This window comes from Cygnus atratus, chromosome 17, assembly GCF_013377495.2.
Source record: "Cygnus atratus isolate AKBS03 ecotype Queensland, Australia chromosome 17, CAtr_DNAZoo_HiC_assembly, whole genome shotgun sequence".
Lineage (NCBI taxonomy): Eukaryota > Metazoa > Chordata > Aves > Anseriformes > Anatidae > Cygnus > Cygnus atratus.
The window spans coordinates 15,245,548-15,263,712 of record NC_066378.1 but is presented as its reverse complement, the minus strand read 5'-3'; the positions used below and the strand labels follow the sequence as shown (position 1 = coordinate 15,263,712).

Genomic DNA, 18,165 nt, shown 5'->3' with positions numbered 1-18,165 from the left:
CACTGTCTCAGGTCACCATTGATGTGGGAGGGAGAGAACAGTCACAGTGCTATAGCTGTTCAGCCTGAGTGTTGGTGAGAAAAAACTTGGAACAGCTCCTCTGTGTGAACAATGTTACAATTTATTAGAGCAAGAAAAATTGCTGGTTTTGGACTTACCTGTTGCAGCCCCCCTGCAGAATGACGCCTACTCTGGAGTCATTCTAAGAACTCTTCTAACACCAAAACAGAGGAGTAGCAGGGCAACTAAAAGGAAGCAGAAGCTTTGCAGGGAAATAATTTACAGTGTACCATTTTGATAGTATCTCTTGACCCTTTCGGGGCAGTTCAATAAAAGCTAGTAGTTTCCGTAGCAACTACAAAATTACTTGGTGCTTCAGAGAGCTGTGATAAAGGAGGCGGCTCGTTGTAAGGAACCACAGGGTTGATGTTTCTCCCCTTTGCATCGCAAGAATAATGATCTGGCGGAACGCGCTAAATGTGATGCCCATACTGAAGAATTTTTCCCATGTTCACCTTAGCCAGAGATATTTTTATATTTAGTACTTCCACAAACTTGATTTTCACCCTCTCCCCCATCCTCAGCTTTGTCCTTCTTGGCAGGCAGCGCTGGCAGAGCGCAGACGGAGGGGACCGCGAGCAGGAGCCAGTGCTCCACAGCGGATGCGTACTGGGCGTCTCCACCACGGTCCCTCCCGAGCACTAGGTACTGTTCTGGGACATCTGGAGCTGCTCTACCCTGCAGTGTACCTGGCAGCCACCTGTGTGTAAATATGTCACCATTATCCTGCACCTTTAGTACTACGCGTTTCATCTTACTTATGTCTTATATTTTGTTTGCTCTTGGAGATCATACTATTGTGATTTTTACTTCCCTTCCTGTCTTTGTTTTCTAAGAAAGTACTTATTTCTGCCCTGAGATAGGGAGGTTAGCTCAAGGTTACATAGGTCTTTAAAATGAACCTGTGGAGATGTATGCTAGGAAAATGGCTTCGGGTCTCATTTACTACAAAGCACAGCATATTTCTGAATGCTCTCAAGGTGTGTTCCAGCACACTTGCATCTCTGCAAACATCTTGTCATATGCATAGCTGCTGTTTTGGTGGATATGTCTCGCATGTTGGGAAGGTGGCCTGTGTTAAAATCCTAAAACGCCTGTTTAAAATATTACAATACCTCAGTTCTCTTGACATTTAAAGCACTTCTTATATTTGATGCTGATCAAAGTTTATCTGTCAGCAGTTACAGGGGTTTTGAGCCATTTGAATAAAATATGTTGGTAAGATAAGCGACCTGATTCTCTAGCCATTGCATTCCCCTGCCCCCCCCCCCATTTTTTTTTATTTAAACTTAAAAACTGTGCTGCTTTAATGAAATCTCAGAGGATTTCTGTCAGATTTTTTTCACTCTGCTGTTGACTGCTATGCCTAATATCCATTCACCTCTCTCTTAACCACCCTGAAGCAAATACATCCAGGTGAAAATGAGGAGGAAGCTCAATGACCCCAGAAATCCCATGTGCTTCTTCAGTGATTGTTCAGAGGCTGTAACTTAACAGGAGGTGGGAAGGAGTCTGCATAAAAAGCTTTGGGGATGTCAGCGAATGTGGACATCCTAGAAATGCCAAGCTGTCACCTCTCCTTCACATCCGATTTAAATTTCAAAACAGGATGCTTCAGGAAGACGACATTTGATTTCCCAGTGTTCATTTGAGCCACAAAGTTGTGGAGCTGAAAACATAAGCTGATGGCAGCATGTATGATTAGTAAACTTAATTTTCTTATTAGCCAGCTTCAAAGAAACCAGTTTTTACACATCTTGAGTTAAGTTTATAAGGTGGTTGACAGTTAATTGTATGTCAGGTGATGTGGCTAGACTCAGGCTTCAAATGGAAGGAAGGCTGAGCTCCTGCTTTGTCCAGATAGTTTTGTATCCTGAGTAAGTTTTGAGGCATATCATTTTACCACAAAACTAAAGATCTGTAGAGATTTGTACTGCTACTTTTCCATGGCAATCTAGTCAGTCTTATGTTTTGTAACACTTCAGCATAACCATACCGAAATCATACAAACATTTTAAATGTATTACATATTGTCTGTCCTGCTGCCTGATGTTTTCATGTACGTTTTGCTGTAGTACTGTGAGAAGTCAGCTGTTGTATTCTAAAGTACTTCCACAAAGTTATGCTGATTTCATGACCGGGGGGGGGGACACAACACCACGTGATCGCAGAATGGTTTGAAAACCACTGAAGTATCATTGAATTATAGTGATACTGAACAACGCAGTTGCCAGAGTGACCAGGGATGGAAGTTCAGTATAGAAATTACCTCAGTCAGAAAAAGTCCTTCTGAGTGTTCAGAAGGAAGTGGCAGAGCTGCAGCTGTGTGTGGGCCAGAGCACCCAACTGCACCATTTTAATGTGCTCCTCAGCTTGGCTTGTTTGGCCTCATGCGCGTTCAGTGGATAGCAGTAAATTTCACTGCTGGTTAAGAAACAAATCATTACTGTTTCACAGATAGATGCACGTGCACTGGTTGCATTCTTGAACAAGTATTGGTAGTTGAGTTACTAGTAGTCTCGTCATTCAGAAGTGTTTTTTTTTTTCTGTAATGCTTACTGGACTCAATAAAATGAAAGCTTTTTTTGGAGCCAAAGTTTTAAAATTTTTTTTCAGAGCCTTTTAAGAGGCCCGTTGCTGAGTGTAGATTACTGGATCCTTTCTGCACTGCCGCTCGTTTACTTTGTGCAGTCTTGCTGGGTTGCATGCCTAGGCCAAAAGTTACCTGTCCAGTTTTAGAATGGAAATGAAAATGCATGAAATGACTTTGTGGTTGGGTGTAAATCTAGATAGTAGAGCATGTGAGGAAGAGGATAAGAGACACATGGTTGATCTTCCTTTGAAAGGCATGTTCCCAGGGAATTCCCAGGTCTGTGCTGTGTCATGCGATCATTTCTAGTGCTTGTTTCTCCTTGCTAAAAATGATCAGATCTGACTGCAACAGTAAGAGTGGAATCAGAATTCCTGAGGTGAGGCAAGTATGCGTTGTCTTAAGATTGTGCTTATCCTCTACCTAACCTTGTTGTTAATGGTAACTGAAATAAAAGTAAAACACACTGCGCTGAGAATTGGCTGTTCTTGGGCAATTTCTGCAGAAACTTTATCTCCTGCTCTCTCTCTACTAGAGAGACTGAACCTTTGTGTGCCTTGGCTAGAGCTAGCCATTTGGAATTGCCACCACTATTCACTAATAACTGTTGTGCTTATTCATTCCGAGTTCAAATGTCTCATGTCTTTCTCAGCAAGAGAAACAAAAATCCTCATACTAAGTTTGAGATTCAAAGAAAACCCAAGGATCCGTCAGAAACATTAAAAATAAAAAATAAAAGAAAAAGCAACTGTCTTCCCTACCTGTGCCTTGGAAATACCCATTATGTGAAGTGAGAAACTATCCATAGCATCAGCTTTATGGCCAGCGTGAGAATTCTACAAAGGGATTGTATTAAGCCTGTGTGTTTCATTTTCTTAGTGTCAGAAAAATGTGTTACTAAAACCAGGCCAGGTAAGCAGCTGTGGTTTTAGAAGGAACTTTAGTTACCTCTTGTTGCAGTGCTGAAAATGAAGTAGAAATCAAGTGTCCTGTAACTGTAACTTTCCTCTCTGATTAACTGGAAATTTTCTCCCTAAGGTGTCCTTTATAACTAAGAACAAAGTCACTTGTCTTTTTCTCACAGCTGCATCTTGCCAGGCTAGCTAGTCTTTTCAATGACTTCAGTACTTTCCCTTCATAATTACCATATTTTAGCCATATGAAAAATGGCAAGATTCAGTACTCATCTTGCTTAAGTGCCTTTGTAAATGGACAAAATCTGTACATGAGGGAGACCTCTGTTTTCCATCCTTTTTTGGAATAGCAAGCTAATATGGCTATTAAAGACATGAGCACATTCAGAATGTCAGAGTTTAAAGCTGACATCACAGAGCAGAAAGCTGACAGAAAACAAATGTTTCATTGATTATTGGACTCAAAATTGGAGATGTCCCATTCTAGCTCCGAAGTGCTAGTGTGCAAGTTATTGTCTCTGTTTTCCAGCTGTCTTGATTTTGGCTGATTCCTTTTCATCTCAGTTTACTTTACAGAATCATAGAACGGCTTGGGTTGGAAAGGACCTTAAAGATCATCTTGTTCCAGCCCTGCTGCCGCGGGCAGGGACAGTGAAGCTGTGTGGGTCCACCCTTCCAGGCAGGGAATGAACGCCTGTATTTGGAGAAAACTGGAAGTGTGGAGGTAGTTCTGAGACCAAACTGCTAGGACCCGCCTGCCCTGCAGAATTGGGGCGGGGTTACCAGGATGCATCCTGCTGGGGAGTGGGGATGTGTAAGGAAGGCGATGGCACAGTGGTTGGCTGTCTTGTTGGTCAGTTAGCAGCTTCCTTTTTGGCAGCGTAAGCACTGCCACAGGGGTGACAGGGATGGTAATAGGTTTCTTCTGGTAATTTAGGTCCTATCGCATAGGAAACAGACTCATCTGCAGGATGTCCTGCCTCTGTGTACTGTGGGACTGAAGGGAGGCTTTGCCAGTATTTTCCTATGGTAGAGCTGCTTGAGAGGGTTGTCCCATGCTTTGCATGCTGCTGGAGCTAAATGTTCCTTTGGCTGTAGAGCCAGCTGGTAGCTGTGCGCTGTGCTGATGCTGGAGGATGTGCCATTAATGCTGTCTGTTAGAGCTGCTGGCCTAGAAAGCACAGACTAATGCTGACAACAATAATAATAGCATTATTTATTCTTAAGTCCAGATTTCAAGATTTAAGTCAACCTCAGTAGTTTTACTGTAAGACAGGATTTACAAATCATTGCACAGTATTAGTTTAATCAGCAGTTGTGCTGCTAGGAAAAGACCTATTGTCTTAACCGTGAATCCAGATCACCAGGACTTTGTCCAGCCCATTAGTGCTGTATTATCTAACACAGATCTTTGAAATATTTCTTGCTGGATTTTCTGTGAATGCCAAGCCTTGTGACTGTGGGCTGACCAGATGCTTTAATGTGTCACTTCTAGATTTTATTGTGTGTTTTCATTGTGATCCACCTAAACTTGCACAGATGGCCAGCCTGCAACATGGAGAAATGCTGAAGAGGAGGGGCAGTCATTTAAGCTGCTACTCAGATGAGTAATTCGAAGTGAGGCAACAAAACTTTGAGCTGGAACATTAAGGCTGAGCAGCAAAAAGAGTAATTGTGGTGGGTGTCTTCCGCTTTAGGACATGATTTTTATTATTCCCTATTTTCCCTTTGTACTGCTTTTTTCATTTATTTTTCTTTTAAGGGTACAATTGCAAATAGTAGTGTATGTTTGCAGAACTCAAGTATATACAAAGATTCTCAATACGTTAAATATTGCTAGAATTGGGAGAACTGTGTGCAGATGTACATTTGCAGATAAATATCAAATATTAACACAGTATAAATCATGGTACAGACCTGAAACTAGACAAATTGTGTGTTAGAAACAGTCCTGTCACTGTCTCAAACTTTATTGAGAAACACCTTACAGGGGTGATCCATTTATTTTTAGTTCTGTGTTAATTCTGTGTCTATTAAATCTTCAGTAATATCTTACTAGGATTGGTATTACTGCTGGAAGGTGGCTTACCCTTTCTTCTGCAACTCTTAAAGCTATTTGTTTAGCCAGAAATTGAGTAAAACTTTATTCCTGCTAACTTGCAGAGGAATTCTAGATGACGCTATACTTGCCTCTGTGCCTGTCAACCTAAACAACAACAGGTTGGTTGTTCTTTCCCTGTGCTGTATTTGGGCGCCAGCGGACTGGTTGCTGCTTGTCTAGAGTGCTTTACTGCACTCATGGCTAGTTCTTACTATTAGATAAGGCTTAATAGTTGTAGCTGATAAAGGTAGGAAGATTCTGTTTCCACACACTCTTGTGAGAGGTAGGAGTTGCTCCCTAAGAGAGGCTCTAAATTGTAGCTTGTATTTCTAGAGCAAGCCTGGAGCAGGCAGGAACAGAGCAACAACGTTAAGCTATATAAAAAGCTGTGCAGTTAATTTTTGTGCTAAACTAAGTAAGCAAAGACTTGACTCTATTACTAATGATTACATTTAATACCAGTGGGAAAATGACTTCAGCAGTCTCCCACTGGTGATAGTGGAAGCACAATTCATAAGGAAAATTAAAGGCTCTTTGGATAAAACAAAGCATAATATTTTACAAACACACACACCCCTTCCTGCTTTTCTATGTAGACTCAGTGGGACCTAGAGGAAATTTCAACTTTCAGGTGGCATAGTTTTTGTTAGAGACATCTTGGAAACAGGGGTAAAATACAAAGAAGCTATGCTGCAGAGATGGTACATCTGTCAGATGTCCGCTTGTTCTTTAGGGTAGGCTGATAGTACTGGTTCAGGTGCCAGCTGAGTATATGGATTCAGGACAAAAATTGTTATCTTGGGTGCAGTTTTAACTGTGAAAGCAGCATTTCAATGCATATGGTCTGCAAGCAGTATTTATGCATGTGCTGCATGTGTTCTGAATTAAAGCACATTCTTCCCTCTCCCCACATTCCTGAAATCCCACAGCAGAGATTTGTCCTGTATTTCTCTCTAAAATTTGGCTGTAAAGCAGTTACAATTAGAGAAGAAAGATTCAACCTGGTGCCTGGCCCCAAGAAGCCATAGTGGCTGTTCCCGTATTTTCCTCCTATTCTGTATTCATGCATGTTGTATTCGTCAGATGTTGGCTTTGCTTGCGTGCGAAGCTGTGAGGGAGCTGGGTAATACGTACGGCACAGTCCCACGCAGGACGATGGGTGTGTCCAACATTGAAGCGTTCTGCAGACTCAGGACAGGCCGATTAAATGCTTCATAGATTATTCATGCTATTTTTGGCATCATCTGCTGATCTTGCAAACTAAGGGAGCATTGTAGAAAAAGTATTTCTATACATTTGCCTTTTCTGTCCAGATAATTGGTTGTCCAGAGTCTGAAGCTGACATGACTATAAAGGTGTCTTGAATTTCCTCTCTTGTGTACAATGAAGGTCTTTGTCTTACGACAGAATTTTTTTCCAAGTCTTCCATATTTGTTTGACAGTTATTTTCTGGTCCAGGTTCATCTGATGTCATTCCAGTTTCATCTTTCTATTACCCAGTTAAAAGTTGACCGGCAATTCATGATGTAAATGGGACTCTGAAGTTTGATGACAAAATTACCGGATGAATTCTAGGAACGCAGCTTGGGCAAAGAATATGCAATGCAGCGTTACCGCCCACAGATTTGCAAAGGGATCACCTACAGAAGGAGAGGGGTTGGGCAGAGAAGGGAGAATGAGCAGACAGAGGTGCAGGAGCCCTCACCCCCCCAGAGGAGAGCTGTGGCTCCCGCTCAAAGCCTGTGTGGATCTGCAGCAGCTGAACCTGGATTTGCCGTGAGCAACGTGAGCTGGCTGCGGGCAGGAAGGAGGGATGCCTGACCCTTGGCGGGTAGAAGGCCTCAATGTCTTTGTCATTGCACTCCTTGTGGGCAGCTTGCTTCCAGTAGGATTTCTTGCTGGCATGATCTGAGAGGATCGGCTCTTGTATGTGTTGACCTTCTCTCATCACGTTCTTGAAGGGATTGCCCTACTTTAGAGAGAAAGTTACGGTTTCTGGTTTTCTACCTGTTCAGTTTAGTGTGACTCAAGGAAGCCATGTGACAATATGCTCTCACTGGGCTCCTATGTGCTAATTGATGCCCTGGTTCTACCTATTTAAGAATATTTATAAAGAATACACCATCCTGCCAAGTAAAGAACTTGTGTAAAAATGCTTGTACCCTGATACTAAATCATATTCTAGAAATGTGAGGTCATGCATCAGACTTTCTTACAAAAGGCAATGGTAAGACAGGATTGAACTCCTGCAGCTGTTTCCTATCTCTAACTCTTGCAAGCATTGCGTACAAGATGCGCTGAGGATCCGAGTGATTTATTGCCTTGGATTCTACAGGGAAAAGTGGTATGAGCCTGAAGAGTTGTACCAAAGCCTGCTTCAGATGCCAGTACAGTATGAATATTTGCTGTGAAAGCCTAGACCGCTGGTCCAAAAAATTATAATACATTTTGATCCTTATCTGGTAAGAAAAGCATTGAATTATCTAGGACTTCCTTTACCAGACTTGTTTTTATGTAGCAGGATCTTGGAAAACGTAAAGGAAAGACAAGAAGTCCCATTCATATTCATAAATGTAATTTCTTTGTACTGTATTTTTATCTTTATTGCTTGTTTTGTATTAATTGTAAGCCAGTTAATATTGCTCTTCCTAAAGCAGTTTGTGTATGTTGATATTAGAAGAATTCACAACAATTTCAGAACCAGTGTTAATATCAGTCATTTCAGTGATTGCATTTGCATTCTAATCCTGTTTCATGTTGCGCCTGAAGATCTAGTATTCAGGTTCTAGATGGTTTTGTAGATGGGATCTCAGGTGACAAGGATCAAAACTCTAGCAAGAGTGTTTACATTTGTATCGTCTGTATGCTGCTGCAGCAGCCAGTTCAGTGGCAACTCCTCATAGGACAGGACAGATCAGGTTCTCCTTGTGCATTAAATGGGCTTTGATAAGCACAGATGAAAAAAAGACTAGCCTGAATAGAAAGTACACTGGCCAATAAATTGTGCAGAACAAATAGGATCTGTGTTTAGAATTCTAGAGAGAGAGAAAATGCCTGTTAGGCAGACATTTAAATGCTGCTGCAGCTCAGCCATCAGCCTCCTCCAGAAAACAGGAGTGTTGGATTAGGAACGTCTTCTTTCACGTTCTCCTCTTGTTCATACGCTTTATCTAAAGCTGAGGGTAGAGAAAAAGCACTAAAAAATATTTTTGCCATGAAAATATGACATGTCCTGAAAAGCACAGGGCAAAAGGCAAGCCTGAAAAAATGTGAGGGGAGCAAAATCTTCCATGAGGAGGGAAGAACTGTTACGTTCTGGGTGGCTCCTGTGCTGGGCGTGTTGCAGCTTCAGATCGTAGGCATTCCGTGCTTGGGTTTGCTGCATGAGCAGCCTCTGTTATGGGGCCATTTTGTATGGCTTCAAAACCGCAAGTGCCAAATATATTTTGCAAGTTAATTAGAATGATTTTTTTGTTGGTGTTCCTGGAGTATCAGCAGTGCTTTCAATAAAACACTCGTTATTCCCTCCCTGTCCTCTTTCCCAGACCATCTCCACTTGGCCATATGAAATCTGTGGCTTGTCTCAAGTGATGGTAGTTACCTGGCTGACTGAGAAATGACTGTGTGAGGCTGCAGTATCGCCTGATCTCCCAGAACAGAAGGTCCATAGGTGTGTGGACTTTCTCTTAACTCTCTTGCTTAGTATCAGTGACACGATCAGATCAGCTCTTTGCTAAAGCTGCCTTCTACTTTTTAATCCTCTTCCCTGTGTAATCACTCTCGCTGTGCTTACTGCAGGGGTTGGCGGTGGAGACACCAGCAGAAGCATCACGCAGAGTTTGAGCTGGCTCTGGCTAGAGGGTTGTGCAGTAGATGCTGTCAGCCCATGGCATGCTGGTGAATCTGGAGGTGGGAGCAGCTGAGCGAGTTTGCTTGTGCTCACACAAAGGACAAGACAAAATAGTTTCTATTGAGGGAGATGCATCGAGTGCCAAATTTCAGCAAAGAGCAAGATTTTCTTTTTTGCATATGTTTGAATTATTGTAGAGGTTCTCAGATTATCCTTGCATGTTCACCAGAAAAGTCAGGAGATCAGATCAAAAAAGATATAGGAGCGTGGGTGTGGTGGAAGGGAGGGAATTGGAAACATGGTGAGGCAGCTGAGGGTGTTGTGGAGGACTGAGCAGAAAATGAGGGATGTTATCGAGGAGATGCTATGAAGATAGCAATCAGTAAGGGGGTGTAGGGAGGGATCAAGGAAACAATGGTGAGCAAGGTAAGGAGATATAGGAAATACAGGTTTGCAGCTCCTTCTCTTAAAACTAAGGTGCATGTTTCAGATTCAGGTTTTGTTTTGTGATTTGGCTATTTCTTGTTCTTAAGTAATTTTATAGAAGCTTTGTTTGGTTGTTTTTTAATGTTGTACAGTTCTCCTCTATTGACTGAAGCAGGGCTTTGTTATTTGGTAGGGTATAAGCGTCAGAGCTTAAAAATGTCTCCATTTTAGCAAATAAACTTCATTTCAGATTTAAGTACATTGTAAATTGTTGAAGAGCGGTGTTCCACCTATCACTTAGAGAATACTGATTGCCAGCTGCAACGCTGCGGTACTTGGCCCTTCCAAAACACAGGTCCAAGCTAGGACCCATGTGGCACATATTAAAATGTGAATCAGGATCTCCTTCCCGAAACAATCCTAGAAGTGGGGAGTGTACTGAGCGATCAGTCCTTTGCAGGAAAAGACAAAGGGCTTCTGTGTATATTTCCTGATTTTTTTTTTCCAAGCTCTGCAGCTATGCATCAGCAGCTGACCTCAATGAACCTGTTCATAAAGCAGTTTGTTTACCCTCTGCTATGGCTTTTTCTTTGTGAGAGCTGTAGTCAGGAAACTACAGGGATTTGCTGACACAGTGCCTGTATGCTGACAAGTGAAAGCTCCTCTCTCCCCAGGGAAGGCACTGACTGACCAGGAGGCTTGAAGCCAGCGTGCACATCACTGAGTGTAAGGGGGTACACGGGCAGTAACGGGGGTAAGCGGTCAGGAGGGGGAGGTACCTCTCTTCCAGGAGTCATCTGCTGGCTCCCTGATGAAGAGAAGAGGGGAGAATTGTCTGGTGTCCCACTCGCCAGGGCACCGTTATCTGCAGGTTTTTGTTTGCTTGTTTTTTGCTTTTCTTGTTCTTGTTGTTATTTTTGTTGTTGTTTGTTTGTTTGTTTGTTTGTTTAACTCTCACAGAGAAAACGAGCAACATTTTCCTGCCCCAATTGGTCCAGTTTGTTGGCAGTTGCAAGGTCTGATGAAACCAAAGGGAGTCTGGACTCTGGGAGTATGGGCCTGCATGTTTTGAAGTCTGCCTGTGATCTATCCCCGAGTTGGCTCTTTCTCCTTGAAACGTGTTACTAGATGCAATTGAATACTGTGGACTTCTAATCTATTGGTGCTCCACTGCAGCTTTACTCACCATTGCAAGGAGATTTAAAGAGAGGGGGAACTTGACTCATTAGTATGTTAACGAAGGATTGGGAAGGTCCTTTGCAAGGCCATGCTCTGAGAGTATCTTGCTGTTACCACAGATCCATGCCTCTGGAGCTCTGTGCATAGGTGTGAGGCACAATCCACCCAAAAAAGGGTAAGGCTGATGAGATGAGAAGTAAAACTGATCAGTACAAAAAAGACACCAAACCTGTTCAAAGAATTAAAAGCTTAAAAGTGGTTATCTTTGAGAAGATATAAATAAGAGGAAATAAGGTAGATTTATGCAAAAAGAACAGATGCCCTGTTCTTACTTACTTAAGCCAACTTTTCAGGTGGAAATAAGGTCTCAGTCAGTGTGATTGAAATGTAAGAAAGAGTAAATAAAATTATGTACAACTAGTCAGTGGTACTTGCAGCTGAAGCAGAGCATAATCCAAGAAACAACTGAGCACTGGGATTCAATACCAAAGTTATCTTTTCGGAAGGAATTTAAATCCTTCCATTTCAGGGTGGATATGGGTGAAAATATTTCTTGCATTGATTACCAGATATCTAACTGCCCAAAGGTTTTCTTCCAGCTGTGGGCGAAGGAGGAGTTCTGGTGCCACCTTCCCTTAGAGATAAGTAACTGAAGTATAAGTTTGTGAGGTTTGATCTAATACAGCATTGCTGGTGTTCCTGGAAAATGTGATGCAGAGCCTGAAAAAATACAAGAGATTCCGGCTTTCTATATTACATTGAGGATGCAAAGAGCCACTGGTTAGAAAACACCTGCTGTTCTTTTGTCCTGTCTTTAGCAAAGCATCATCTTCTTGTTGCTTTAATCTTCTTTAAAGGAATCAATGGGCTTTTCTTACCTGGGATCACTGGTAAATTAATATGTTTTTCATTTTAGAAGGAACAACGTGCTCTAGGTGACCCTGCTTGGCAGGAGGGTTGGACTAGAGGATCTCCAGAAGTCCCTTCCAACCTCAACCGTTCTGTGATTCTGTGAGTGCTCTTTCAATCGCGCTATGTGCAGATCAGAAATGTAAAGTTTACTGAAGCGTGGGAAGATTCTGTCTTCGTCAGGGCTGGAAAGATGCTCTTTGTCTCATTTCTTCAGCTGCAGCTGCTGGCTCCCTGCCTTTCCTTTTCCTTTCCTTTTCCAAAGGGTGATTCTCTCCATTTCCCGTTTGCAGATTTTTTCCCTCGTTATGGTGTCTTCATTCCAATGCTAAAATAACTTGTGAATGCCTCTTTTGGAGAGGAAATAGATGATGTGAATGCTTTTTATTTATTTTGTTAAAGGACTCTGGGGAGCACAATATGTGGAGAGGGTTCTGCATAAACTGGAAACCGGAGGAGAAAGGAAGGAAAATTTTTTGTGGGAGAAAAATTGACCAAAATTTTCCTTCAGTTAGATTAATAGTTTTGGTTTTTTGTTTGTTTGTTTGTTTTGATTTTTCTGTTGGGCTCTGAATGCTGGTTTGTATTCAAATTAAGTGGTTTCCAGGAATAGATGTGGGAAGGAAATAAGACCTCTTTGCAGCAAGGACATGGAGCATGCATGCTGCTGAATACTGTTTGCCTATCTCTTCCCTGCCTTGTTCTCTTCTATGACCTGGAGCCTGTGGTCTCACTGAGAGCAGAACTCGGGGCTGGGGGCTCTGTTCCTCAGTGCTGTGGGACGCACACTGCGAGCTCTCGGGGAGGCAATGGTCAGTGCAGCAGGCTTGTTGCTACTCTGCACGGTGCTCTGACACCCTGTGGCCAGGCTTTTTTTCTATTGTCAAGTTGCACCTGTGGTGGGTTTTTGTTTTTTGTTTGTTTGTTTTCCTGCTAGGAGATGTTTGTCTGAATTTCTGTGCAAGAACTGGAAGTAGGGCAGAGGCTTCGTGTGTGTTTTGTTTAGCATGCTTGTTCCCCGTTTTCCTCACGGGGGTCATTTTTCTTCATGGGACACAGGAAAGCTATTTATTACTGCACCTGTAGCTGAGGAGTTACTGAAGCTGAGCTTGTTACTTCTGCTACAGCCTTTGTCTGTATAGGATGGGATGTAGAGAGCATTGCACTAACTACATGGTCCCTTTTGAACCCTGGAAATGCTAACTGTAGTAATTCCTCTCTTCTGTAGGCCATGAGAGTCTCCTCTGCATTGTCTGTAGCATCCATCTCCCTTCTGCCTTTTCATTAAAACTCTTTATACGGCTTTTTGGGTTTGGGGGCTGAATTGACGTTCTGCAGTGTGCTTCTGATGTGCCGTCTATACAGGTAGTGTGCATTTTGAGAGAAGAGGTGACAGGCTTCTACCTTTCTGTAAAGCGTGAGCTGTTAGATATGCACAATGTGGAGTTCCCTTGCTGGCAGCTGTGTATTTGTGCCCTCATCCTTGATAACTGGATTAGGCAGGCACATTAGTCCTGGGTCTGTGAAACCAGCCTTGGCCTGAAAGGCCCCCATCAGAGACGTGCTGCATCAAACTGCCTCTGTCATGAAGCAGTAAAGAAAGTAATTAAATTATAATTCTGGGGGGGGAAGAAAAGGACTTAAAAGTGTACACCATGATTTAGGTGACAGCACACTCGCTGCTTGGAGAACTCATGTTTTATGGCTGCTGCACATCTCTTAGTTCTTTATATTTTCACCGATTTAAAGCATCATACTAGTAATCTAATTAACATTGAATTGGGTTTCCAGTACAGTAGCTTGTTTGGTTCAATAAGAACACATTTATACTAAAGGTTAATGAAAAGAATTTTGCTTTCATCATATTCATTAAAACTAGTTCTACAGTCAACGATTGCTAATGGAAAAGGAATTAAATATTCATGTCTATAAATTTCTCATGTCATTTCTGATTTTCCTTAATCTCTGCCTCCATGGACTGGATTCTGAAAGTGTCTGCAAGCTCTAATGAAATACCAGTTTGGATATTAATTGGAGATTTATCCCGTACAAGTAAAAAGACCTTCACACCTGTACTCTTGATGTATCTTGAGCATGGGTTTCTGTTGCAGATGGGTACAAATAGTGATTATGTCTTATCCATGAATGCGATACTAGGAGCCAATCTTAAGGAGCAGTATTATGTTCTTTAAGCACTCTTTAATACAGTATAAGTTTTTATCTTCTATTGTGTATTATTATTGGTGCTATCAAAGTTTTCAGTGAACCAAGAGTACAGCAAAGTTTGGGTCATAAAGATATGAGTTGGACATGAAGATAAAACTTGAATAATAGATATTAAAGATGTTTCTTAACGATTTAACACTTTTTTTTTATAACATAGTGTCTAGAGGTATGTGCTACAAATATGTCTCAGCACTTGGAGTAAGTGGTTGTAGTTTCTGTGGTCTCTGGTGCCGTAGGTCTCAAGGTAGTTCTGCATATCCTGTGAGCAGAGGCTTTGCCATTGCTTTATGTGAGTAGGACACATTTCTGCAGTTCTTGCTTTGTGTGGGGATTCTTGGTATCACAATTGAGGGGAATGCAAAAGCTCTGTTTGGGAACACTTTTCAGATGCATATTGATGTTGTTGATGTAAGAATGCAAATGTGTAGTGAGAAGAGATTGAAGTTAATTTGAAGGTATTGCATGGTTCCATGAATGGTTTCCATTGAAAGGAATAAACAAAGAAAAATGTTCTTGTGAATGTGTTCAAAATGATGAGTGTCTTGGCTCAGTCTAAGAAGTGCATGTATAGGCTGGTACTCCAAATTTGACTACTTGTTAGTCTGTGGTCTGATTCTCACTTTTGATCGCATTTCAGTTCTTTTAGATGGTTGCAGTAAGTGCAGTTGCTCACTGTACTTTCAAGCTCATTGTATTTAGCATGGTTCACCTGTGCCCTTCTTTTTTTTTTCCAATTAATTTTGCTCTTTTCCAGCTTTTCATCGTTGTTATTTTGTGTGCAATCTCATTTTCTCCCTGCTCATGGTTCTGACTTGCATTCTCTGCATTGTCGCTGCACTTCTAGCTCTCACTCCCTGGTACACAGCCTTTATCTCAACACAGTGCTCTTCCTCACTTTCTTCAGTTCCATCAAACTATTCTTGCAAGAGGGTCTTCCTGCCTCACTTCAAGACTCATAATCTGGGATTATTGAACTGCCTACTCCCATATCACTTAATGATATCCTGGTCACTTTGTAAATAACCTGATTCAGCAGCATACTGCAGTTCAACAGTATGGCATATCTGTTTGCCTAGCTCTCTGGCTGATACAGCATGTATGTTTCTTTAATTGTCAGTTCATTCATGATAAAACCAATAAAAAATTCCATCCTAAGTGTGAAATACTGGCTCCTTATGGTACTTGCTTTGTGTGCACGGAACATTCTCCCTTTCCCTTAGGAAAGCTAACTTCAGAATTCTGAATTGGGCATCCTGGTTCAAAAGTGATTCTGTAATTGGAACAGAATGGTGTTCACATGCTACTGTAAATTGGAGACCTGACTTTCCAGGGGTGATACAGGTGTGAGACGGGTTGATGAGTCAATAGATGACATTTGCTGCACCCAGCAAGTGGGACAATGCTGGGCCCTGTCTGCATTGCGAGATGCATGTGGATAAGGGAGATTTTGATCCTATCTGGAGTTTTGTATAGTATTTCATTGCAACTTAAGCTTTCAATACATTTTGTTCTCTGCTAATACAGTGTTTATATTGGACTCATTGGTGAGAAATTTTGAGAAAGGAAGCATGTTCTTTCTGTGCTGTGTGAGCCAAGAGAGTAGAAACGGAGACCTCAAGAGAATGAGCATTTGGTTATAAGAAGATCAGAATAAGTAATTTGCTGAGTCCAAGGGGAAAGCTGTGTGTCTGAATAGTAATTACCACCCCTGGTCTCCAGAGCACTTCAGAGGCCTTGCAAAGGTCGAGGAAGTCAACACACAATGGGGATAAGCGACTGGCTGGGCAGTCACAAACCAAGCTGTAATGCTGTTTTTTTCTGATTATATCTAGCATGACCAAAGAATCCTGAACGTGATCATGTAGTGTCCACCAGCATGAGGTGACTGGCAGATTCGGTATCTGTGATTTCTACCAATTTAGTAATTGACATTTCTTCCTTTTGGTTTTTCAGGCATACTTCCGACAGGGCGTAGCCCTTCAGTATCTCGGACGTCATGCAGATGCACTCGCAGCATTTGCATCGGGTCTGGCTCAGGATCCCAAGAGTCTTCAGCTTCTGGTTGGCATGGTCGAGGCTGCCATGAAATCTCCCATGCGAGGTAAGCACCAGGAAATTTTATCAGGTGATCTGCTGCTGTGGTACTTAGAGGCAGTAGTTTCAGTCTATGGTAACTCTGCCAGCATCTGAGGGGGAGAAATCTGGAGGCCTGAAGAGAATGATTTCAGGATTTGACTTTTCTGCTGAGAAATAGAGCTCAGAGTAGGAGGAGGAAGAAAAAAAACAGTATTGTGATTCAGTGGGACAGCAAGATGGTGACATCCCGCTCAAGAGGCACTGGGGAGATGAATCAAACTGGTATTGTGTAACAGTTCCAATGAAATCCTTGCTGCTTTGTCTTTCATCCAGTATTGGTGCAGATGGAGATGTGCACTACTGTGGCCCTGGCTTTGTTATTACTTGGAACAATTTCCCACAGTGCTCTAGTGCTTGGCCACTGGGTACAGGGAGTCCTAAATGGTCAGGGCCAGAGTTTGTCCGGAAGAGTACTCTGGTAGATTTTCCACAGTATTAATGTATCTCAAAACAATGGTCCGGAAGGCAAAAGTCTGCTCTGCTATTTCATTTATATTTGGGAAGAATGTTGACATAATGTGGACTTGAGGTAGTATTAGCTGTACCTGTTTTGCCTCTTTCATAATGGTCCCCGTTTCCAGGGACAAAGATTTTCTTGTCTAGAGGAAAGTAGCAGTATCCTCTTTGCTCTGTTGCTCTGTTTCTCTTGCCAGCTTTGTTGCTGTGTCCTAATGGTATTTCGGGGGGGGCGGGCAATGGCAACGACACATGATAATTCTCATCATTAGAAGATGCTGCTGGAGGCCCCAGGGCTTAGGGGTCAAGAAGCACTGAAATGAAAAAATATTTCCATTAGTTTTTTTTTGTTTGTTTGTTTTTGTGTTTTTTTTTTTTTTTGTTTTTTTTTCTCCATCCTTTAAAATGGATTCATCTAGAAGTTTCTGTCCTATATAGCAGTTAATGTGTGAAGCTAATTTCTTTTGGTACCAAATGTACTGTGGCTGCTGCTTAGAATGCAGGTGTTCTGGTATTGCTCTGTAAGCAGCCCCCAGTCTGGCTGGATGATCTCACTGTCCTGACATACTGCAGCTGTCTATTTATACTGCTGCTCCCTACTGTGCTTCTCAGTGTTGCTGCTTTCCAGTTGTTATCCTCTCACTGAGTGGTTGGCAAATTTTAGATCAGCTTTGCTTATGAAGTACTAGTTTTAATTTGAGTGTGTGTCTATGCTGTACTACTGCAATGAATATTCAGGAGCTTAGTCCCACTGAGCTAGGCACTCTATGAACACTTCAGTAGTTGTTACATTATCATTCTGCCCCCATTTACAAGAGTTTGCTGCCTATGAGAGACATAGAAGATCTGTTTGGGTATTATGGTGTAAAACCAGTCCTGTGTAATTTGATTCCATCAGGATAATTGATAATTTCAAGCTATGGGTAGACTGGTTTGAGTGGTCGCTTCCCGAATACTTGCATTCAGAGAAAGAAGATGAGCAACTGGAAAGGCAAAAGGGTCTGTGTTAGTGATGTGCAAAACATTATTAAAAGCAGACACTGAGGGATTCAGGGAGTGTAGGTTTGCAAAATAGAGAGATGAAGCTGAAACTTGCTTCTACAGTAAATGAACCCCCTGATGCTGCATCGTTCACCTGGCTGTGGCGATGTCTCTTCCCTCGCTGTTTGCTGTTGGGTGAGAGAAGCAATGACTTCTGTATTGGCCCTTCCATTACCACGCTAGTTCACCTTTTCTATTTGACTTTAGGATTACCAGGAGCCCTTGCCTTGTGCTTTCCTCTCTCTCCCTATGTTTGCATACATTACCTGGCTAGGAT

At 42.1% G+C, this 18,165-nt stretch overlaps 1 protein-coding gene across 4 annotated transcripts in view; it reads left to right on the top strand.

Moving 5' to 3' along the window:
• Nucleotides 1-18,165, top strand: part of TTC28 (tetratricopeptide repeat domain 28) — a 169,885-nt gene that overhangs the window by 79,722 nt on the left and 71,998 nt on the right. For 3 of the 4 annotated variants that reach the window (XM_050714214.1, XM_035565657.2, XM_035565658.2), the window contains one exon: nt 16,209-16,356. In XM_050714214.1, coding sequence (XP_050570171.1) covers nt 16,209-16,356 — 148 coding nt within the window. Of the gene's footprint in view, nt 1-12,036; nt 12,132-16,208; nt 16,357-18,165 lie in introns of all 4 variants that reach the window. The other variant, XM_050714215.1, reaches the window with a different exon arrangement.